Source organism: Micropterus dolomieu, linkage group LG15, assembly GCF_021292245.1.
Source record: "Micropterus dolomieu isolate WLL.071019.BEF.003 ecotype Adirondacks linkage group LG15, ASM2129224v1, whole genome shotgun sequence".
In the NCBI taxonomy this organism is placed as follows: domain Eukaryota; kingdom Metazoa; phylum Chordata; class Actinopteri; order Centrarchiformes; family Centrarchidae; genus Micropterus; species Micropterus dolomieu.
Window position 1 is genome coordinate 6,226,491 of NC_060164.1, and position 8,611 is coordinate 6,235,101.

Below are 8,611 nucleotides of genomic sequence, written 5' to 3' on the forward strand. Positions count from 1 at the left end.
TTATGTTTCTGCTAAATCTTGTTAAGTGTGATGCATTTGAGACTTTTATATTGTGTGAAACTATTAAGCTTTAATTTTGTTTACTGTTGGGTTATGTTTTTGAGGAGCGTATGGGAGTCAAATTAATTGATTTAATGTTGTTATGGCTATGTGAATTGTGAACATTACAAGAAGAATCATTTTTGTGTCACTTTACAGTTTTTTTTCTACAAGTGCTACGAATGTATTTGATTTTCTTCAAATGCCAAAGCAAGTAAAATATTCCTGAAGTTTATATCAAGTCTGATACACTACATATAGATTATACTGTACAGTGTCACAGGCAGTGTGCACTGAATGATTAATGGTACTGGTGTCTATAATTAAATCTGTGCAATCCTGAAATGAGTTGTCAGTTTGTCATTTGTCTTGCTTGTACCTGATCTTGTTTGCCTGCTCGTTAGTTTTATTGCTGGTTATGAGGAATACCCTTTCACAATAAACAATGTCATCCGTAACTTATTATGAAATACATTGATCATATTCCAAAAAAAACAAAAATGTAACAAGCAGGCTCCTATGTGACTATAAATGATTGTGTGGAGTTTTAAGGCATCCCTTCTCCCCAGACTACATTTTGTGCCAGGGCAATTGGGAATTTGTTACTGGATCAGATTCAGGCATACTTCCCACCAGTCTGTTCATGTTTCAGCATTTTCTTGCCTTTGTAAAACCACACTAAATGGGTGCCTCCCAAATGAGCACAGGTGTTTGTTTATACAGTCGTGAAATCCTAACATTTCCTTGATTTTATTAGCCTCCTGTGCACATGATTTAAAAGTCTCAGTTGAGACAGCAGCAGAATTCATTTGCAGCTGTGTTTTTTTCCTTCAATGCGAAGCACATTTTGGCTGTTTTCTTTCTTCTCTGTATTCACAGGCATCATATAGTATGTCTCTGTATTTGATGGCTTCTAATCATGATGTCTGTACATGCAGGCCTAAAAGACAGGACTCCATGTTGAATACGAGTGTACGTTCTTTCTCGTGATGTCCATTAGTAGATGCCCATAAAGGACTGCGGTCCTTCACCAACTTTACTTGGCGTTTTCTTAGACTCCTCCTTTAGTTTGGTGGTTAGTATGTCATTAAAAAATGCAATGTTGGCCATTTTGGTTTTATAATCTGCCAAATATATCTCTTCTGAATGAAATCAAGTCATTTTGAGGCAGAAACTACCTTTCAGTCAAGTAGAAGCTGCAGCCCCTTTCTGGCAAGTGAAATACTGCATGTTATGGGTTGTATTGGCCACTTAAAGGTATTTCAACAGGTAAAAAAGACTGGATTGTTGGTACAAGTTAAATAATATCAAGTCATAAGGATAATTGCTAAAAAGATCATGTTTTTATTTTATATATAACTCAGCAGGAAGTCATGTTAATTACAGGCAACAGTCTGTTTACCAAATATAAACAAGGATATTAGACATATCCCTACCAAACACACAATCCATCGGCAACAACAGGCTTCTATTATTGCTTATAATCATGTAAATGTCATGCTTGATCACACGATAAACAGCAAACACTTATTTGGCCACAATTGTGATTATTCCGTTAAAAGAAACGTTTAAGTCATAACTTTGCTATTACCACAGATATAAAGTGATGTTTGTTTGCACGTTATGTCTGTTTGATCCAGATGCAGCTGTCGCCCCCTGGACGGGGACGTCTCGTCACTCTACCTTTAACCCTCTCAAAGGTCAAAGGCCGCCTGACCCACCAGTATCTCCCACTTGCTCCCACACATAAAGTACATATTTGATAGTATTAGTAATTAGTTTGTGGTAACATCATTAACACATAGTCATCTGGGTATGTGGGCCATGTTAACACAATATAAATAGAAATGATTCAGAATGTATTTTTATGTGATGTGGGGTCCAGCAAGCTTCTCTGTGAACGCCACGTTTGCACAGTCTTGCTAAGGTTCATTCAGATCTCCAACCATCCCTCCACTCACTCACAATCGCATCTCAGTTATGTCTCTAAGTTACACAACTTACAGTCAACAGCAGAAGGATCTTGTTGTGTATTTGTGCTCCTCGGCCAATGCAGGATACAAGCTTAAATAGAGAGATTCGCGTTAATCTTGTTAATGCAGTCTTGACAGGTCTAAGCTGTAATGACATGTCTTACCACTACTTATGTATGTGATGTTTTCATCTTTCTCAGCAGGCTTGCTCCACCACAGCCTTCCTTATGATGTTATCAGCCAAACTCATACAAGGCACCTGCTTTACCGTGCAAGGCTTTTCTCCTGTCATCTTAGTTTTTAATCAGCGTGTACCTCAAGTGTTCATGTTTCCTTTGCGTTTCATGTCCATGATTTGCAGGAGTTCACAGTTCTGTGGTTGGACTGTATATTGCTCCCCTCTTCAGCTTGCTGTAATGCAAGGAGGGTAACACAACAAAAGCAAAAACACCTGAAGGCGGGTATTGTCTGCAATTACAACTCAGGTCATTATCCCACTGATACAGGCATATTAACCTTGACATTGTCAGCGTCTCTGTACTTCTCAGCTCGTTTGTATTTGATGATCTGTCAGCTCAGTTTGACTCCTTTATTTCAGAAGAGAGGTGCAAAAGCAAACTCTGTGTTTTCCTTCCAACTGCTTGGAGCGTTGCCACACATGACTTCACTGGCACTATTTAGTCTTCAGATTTAATTTTGCACTTGTAAAAAAAAAAAAAAAGGGAGAACGGAGAGAGGAATATCAGTAATCATCCACTGTAGTTTTATCTGAATTTGTCACGCACTCCGAAAGTTGGCTGGCCGCATGGCTGCAAGTACAGGATGTTCTGGCAGGGCGAGATAAAACGCTTTGCAGGGAAAGGGATCTCCTGATTTGGCACGATGCCGAGAGATTGTTGAATTTTTTGTTTTTTGTGTGTACACTGTGTGTTTGTTGTGTTGTGTAATCAGCTGTGAGTACAGAGTCACGGTTGAAACAAACTTAAATGTAGAAATTGTAGCTAAGTTTTTATTTTTTTCTTGACTGTATGTCGGACTGAGCTTTCTCTGCTTAGAAACTGTAAATGTGTCAATTACATTTTGAAACCTTTTTAAAAAAAAAAAACCTACATCAATGAAAAAAACAATCGTTCAAGGGCATGTTTATTATGTAAGGCAAACAAACTGAAGAAATACTCGGAGTACTGCATTGCTGCAGTGAGCAGTAATTGCAGCATGTCTTGTTTCAGTCATCTAAATAATCTAGGTCTACAAAAGAAGCATATGAGGTAAGATGTCGGGTATGCCTCAAACCCCTTCAGGTTTACTATATTGCTAGCTGTTAAGAATCTGTCAACTTTAATCTAATTTAAGTTTTTATGTTATTATTTGGTGACAAAAGCAATTTTAAACAGTTTTTCAGAATGTTGATGTTTTGTTTTATTTTCTTCTCCTGCACTGTACACAACAGCACTGTATATTATACATATGCAGTATTTTAAAACATGACTCAGAGGCTGAGAACCACACCACCCTCCGGAAAGATGTAATTTCCATCATGGGTTCAAACATGCAGTTTACTGAAGTATTGAACAAATTCGAGGTAAGCCTACTTGCGCTTTACTTGAGTCTCATCGGAAGATATTTTACTTTTTACTACACTGAATTTGTCTGACAGCTTTAGTTACTAGTTATATTTTTTATATAATTCCTATCTAGTGAAAACCATGTATTTCCTGAGTTGGTGATTTTGAATTAGTTTTTTTTCCCAGTTTTTTTCCTTTATAGGTTGAGAACATTCTCCTACTTCCTTCTTAAGATAAATAAACTATTTAAACCCGCCTTGGATCAGCTGGAAAATGCACTTATTAGAGATATGTGGTTCTCACAGGACAGCAACACATCAAACATATGATGAGTAGAATATGATGCACTGTATAAACAGTATATAAAGTAGTAAAAATGATCTCAACCTTAAACATCTATCAGTAAAATGCAACATGCACAGTGAAGCAACAAAAAGATTATATATGGACTAACAGTAAAACACTTACAAGGGTCATTTTACTGCAGAATAACTACTTTTTCTTTTTATACTAGAAGTACATTTAGCTGATAATATATTTGTTACTTTTGTAAGATTTTAATACAGGCCTTACGTGGAGTATTTTCACAGTGTGGTATTAGTTATTTTAATTAAGTAAAGGATCTGAATACATCTTCCACCACTGTAAACATGTCATGACACAGCCAGGTTGAAAAAATGATACAGCCGAAAGCAAACAAATGCTCAAATCCAAGAAGGTCTCCCATGCTGAGACAGCAATTAAATGAGTATATAAAGAATGTCAAAAGTGACCCCCAGTATCTTAACCCTCGTTTTGACAGCATGAATATTTCTGTAAATAAAACCATAGGAAGAAGACATAATTTGGTTACTGGCATCTTTAGCATGGAGATGAAAAAATGAAGTGAAAGGTTTTCCATAAAGCAGCATTCTACAACATTCAAACAGAAATATAAAAGGTTGTAACAAAAACAGAGAAGTAAATGACACTGAGCTAATATTCAACTTTTCATATGTGCATTGGACAACAGTTGACAGAAACATGCAGGTCGGTTTGGCATACCCTTTACGCTTCTTTGCCTTGTTTTTCAAACAGCTACAGTAAGTTTCAGAATATAGATGCATTTCAAAAGCATTCTAATTCAAATAAATGCCAAAAAATATTTGCTATTTCATTCACCTTATTCCTGAGTAACTAAGCATTTACACTATATATTTAAAAGAACATGTTAGTAGTACTGAGGATTTTCATTTTATTACAGACATTTTATTGTTAAAATCTGACAGCAAAAATATTAATAGAAAGCATGACAACACTATGACGTCCCTGTAAGCTTGATGGCTTCTACTAATAAATCCATTGGTATTCCCACACAATCACAAGGGTGTGTTACAGCAGCTCTTTAAGCTTCTAACTCCTGTAACCGCAATGTCGCCTGTACTGAGGTCTGGTTGAGACTTGGAAGGCCATCACTGAGGCCAGCGATGTGCAGCTGACTTCAGTCCTCCACCTTGATGAATCAAAAGGAAGAGGCTAAGTTGTATGTCAGACTGTATTTAATGTTGTATTAAACCAGATTAGTCCCAGGTGGACTGCTGGTAGTGTGAGATGTGGCCTCTGTGTGTGTGTGTGTGTGTGAGAGAGAAATTTAAATGAACTTCTGTCTTATGTGTACATCAAACATTGTTGTAAATAAACATTCCTGGGGTTTTCTATTTCATTTTATTAGAAAGCCTATGATACTTCTCGGTTGTTTTTAATGCATCCCAAATGGGTGTGAAAAGAATAATTTTTTAAGTTTGAAAATTAATTAATTAATTTATTTGTTGCACAGATATACATCTGGGGCAAAAAGGACAAAGTAGAGAAGAAGAAAAAGTGAGTGTTCAGGTACAACAGGAGTCAATCATAACAGAGGGCGTTCCCGTCCTCTGGAACACCTGTCGATTACATTCAGACCAGTCTGAGCCCTCCATCCCGACCTTGTCCCTAGGCGGACTTTCTGGCTCTTCATGCGTTCTCACCTGACATGTTTCTCTCTGTGACATTCACGTGTAAAATGACAATAGTCTTTGCACAATATAAGTCAGTAGAGACTGAATGGCGTGAAATGACACGCAAGAAGCAAAAAAGGCATTGTGACAACACGCAAAATGAGTCACTGAGCGTGTTATTTATACGTTTGGTGACACCAGGCCTGCAGGAGATCTGCGCTCCACTGAGTGCACTTTTCTAGTTTTAGTTTTTTAGTTTGAGTCTGATGAGGGCTCGCCTTTGACCTCGGCAGCGAACGCATGCCTGGTGGCCACATTCAGCAGCCTCATGTCATCACGGAGAGACACTGCTATGGAGAAGGCCTGAGGCTTCAGAGTCAGACCATAGTTGTAGTCCAGTTTGGGGGGTCTGGCCGGGTCCGAAGTGATGAGGCACTGGTGAGCCATTAAGGCCGTGAAGAGGAACAGCTGAATCTTGGAGAGCTCCTCGCCGATGCACCGCCTCTTGCCCAGGGAGAAGATGAGCACGCTGCTGGCTATGTCCTTGTTCAGCGCACCGCTCTGGTCCAGGAAACGCTGGGGGTCAAAGGTCTCTGGATGGGACCACATGGCTGGGTCGTGGTTTATAGACCACTGGTTGATGAAAATGACTGTGTTCTTTGGGATGGTGTAGCCCATGATGGAGGTGTCTGTGGTGGCGGAGTGGGGGATGGTGAGCGGTATGAAACTTGTGTAGCGCATCACCTCGTAGATGAAGGCCATGACGTAAGGCAGCTGCGGCTGGTCATCGATGGAGGGGAGCCGGCTGCGGTCCACCACATTGTCCACCTCCTGCTGGAGACGCACCTGCATCTCAGGATACCTACAGTCACAGGCGAGACCTACGTTTTAGGTGGCTACTACACACATTTATTTTCCCCTTTTCTTAATAATATAACAAGTGAGCCACCATCTGTGTAGAAAGCTGACGTTTAGTGGCTTTTTGTAACCAAAGATAGTGCACCGTGTCATTTCATCTGAGGATATGATGCACATTTATTATAAGTAAAATAACAAATAGGCATATCAAGGCAGCAGGCCCTGATGGGATTAAACAATCAAGCAATATTAGAAAATGAACTTCTGTAAAATCTGCCAAAGATCTTGCTACTTGTATGGTAAAAAAAAGTAGCTGACTGGGCACTTCATTCACTCTCACTGGTGTGCAGTTTTAGCTCTTTATGTATTGCTGCCAGTACCTCAGCTCCCCCATCAGGCTGTTACATAACACAAATGCTAGTGAACCTCTTCAAGTCTGTACAGCTTTAGCAGCAGGATGAGGGCCAACTCTGAATCATTATTATTTCTCATGATAAATCTATACCGTGCATGCATCTAATTGGTTGTAATCTTAAAATGATAAGGAAACGATGCTTACTTGACAAGTATGAGGATGATCCACTGCAGTGCAGTTGACAGTGTGTCTTGACTTGCTCCAAATATGTCCCCAACAGTGGGGGGCACATAGTCTTTCTCTGATGAAACCCCTTTTTGTTCTCTTAGTTTGTCCAGCGCCACTATAAAAGCATCTGTCATGTCCCTGATGGTGCTTGACTTGATTGTTTTTCTGTGTTCAATAACCTTATCTCGAATGAACACACCAAACTCCATGTTGAGTTTCTTGAAGTTGTTAAATACTGTTTTGATTGGGTTTGGGAAGTACTGGAGCCAGGGCATCACGTCCACTATGCTTCCTGCGCCCACTGTTTGGGTGAACTGTTCGTTCCTGCCCACCACCTGCTGAAACTCCTGGTCATCATAGGAGTACCTTTTCCCGAAGCACACCGCGCTCATTGTGTTGGCTGTGGACACCACGAGATATGTCATGGGCTGGAAATATCCGTGCGCCTTGGTTTTCCCAAGAAACAGCTGCAGGAGCTCTTTGAACTCGCAGAGAATGTGGTGCTCAAATGTCTTTTTGGTTTGTGGATTCCCGGTGGAAAACATCCGCACAGTGGAGTGGGCCACTTTGCGGTGCAGTTTCCACCAATCCGTGATGGTGTTGAACGCGAGGCTGTCCCCGCTGGAGACGTACTGGAAGGAGTTGAAGTCCGGTCTGCCAGCAAATTCGAGTCCCTGTCTGACCAGCGCCTGTTTGATGGAGTCACCGTTCAGCACCACCACGGCCCGAGAGCCGAGCTTAATCTGGAAGACGTTGCCGTATTTCTTCGCCAAGCGCGTAAAATACAGGTGCGGCGCCTTGCCCATTTGCGCAGCGTTCCCGATGACCGGCCAGGCGAGCGGACCGGGCGGGCAGCGGTCAGACCGCTGCCTGAGCCACCGCCGCAGGTGGAGGGAGAACAACAGAGTCACACATGCCAGCAACAGAGCTCTTGAAATCGCTGGGTTAATCACGTCCAACGTAACATCCATGATGTGATTCCTGCAATGGGAATGTGATAATAATATCAATATTAAAGGCACATCTTTTTAAGGATTAAAATGGTACAGCACAGGGCGTTGGCATGTGAAATTAAATGTAAAAAATAAATAGTGTTGAATCATGAGGTGATTAAATACCTGCTTATGTCCTTATGTTCACCGAAAAATACCAGCCTTTATGATTTATCCAAAAAAATATAACTAATAACTTCAAGTCCCACTTCAAATGTATTTACCCATCAACTGAATGGACAGACTACATTTTAACCCTCAACAGTATTAGGTCATTACAACGCTTCCCGACACATCAGATCCACCATCCAGAACACAAGCCTCACATCAACAGTCATTCAAAAAGTGTGCAGCCTCTTGTGCATCCACACACAATGTGCGAAAGCAGTGCGTGTCTCCGTGTGTGTGCTCCCTGCTCCCTGTCCGCAGCCTGCCCATGCTTTGAAGCCCCTCAGCACCAAGTGAAGCCATTTATCCCCAAACAGTGCAGCATCACGGCCCGTCAGCGCCTGTGTATAGCTTTCGTTACAGTGGGCAGGTTTGTTGCAAAGGGTGTCACCCCACCCTCCCACCATCACCTCCTCCACCACCCACCTCTCTCTCTCTCTCTCTCTCTCTCTCTCTC

General features: G+C 41.0%; 1 protein-coding gene across 1 annotated transcript; it reads right to left on the minus strand.

Moving 5' to 3' along the window:
- Window positions 1-3,423: 3,423 nt before the first annotated feature.
- LOC123984551 (cytochrome P450 1B1) lies at window positions 3,424-8,401 on the minus strand. The gene is made up of 3 exons (XM_046071487.1): window positions 8,113-8,401; window positions 6,971-7,975; window positions 3,424-6,415 (listed from the first exon to the last, which is right to left on the minus strand). The coding sequence occupies exons 2-3, from the start codon at window positions 7,963-7,965 to the stop codon at window positions 5,806-5,808; spliced, it is 1,605 nt and encodes a 534-aa protein (XP_045927443.1). The 5' UTR covers window positions 7,966-7,975; window positions 8,113-8,401; the 3' UTR covers window positions 3,424-5,805.
- Between the last annotated feature and the right edge of the window lie 210 nt (window positions 8,402-8,611).

What these genes read in the sequence shown, in the direction of transcription:
- LOC123984551 (XM_046071487.1), bottom strand. Translation starts at nt 7,965, where the DNA reads ATGGATGTTACGTTGGACGTGATTAACCCAGCGATTTCAAGAGCTCTG. An exon ending in ATCATCCTCATACTTGTCAA is followed by an intron (nt 6,416 to 6,970) that starts GTAAGCATCGTT and finishes CTGTGACTGTAG; the next exon opens with GTATCCTGAGATGCAGGTGC.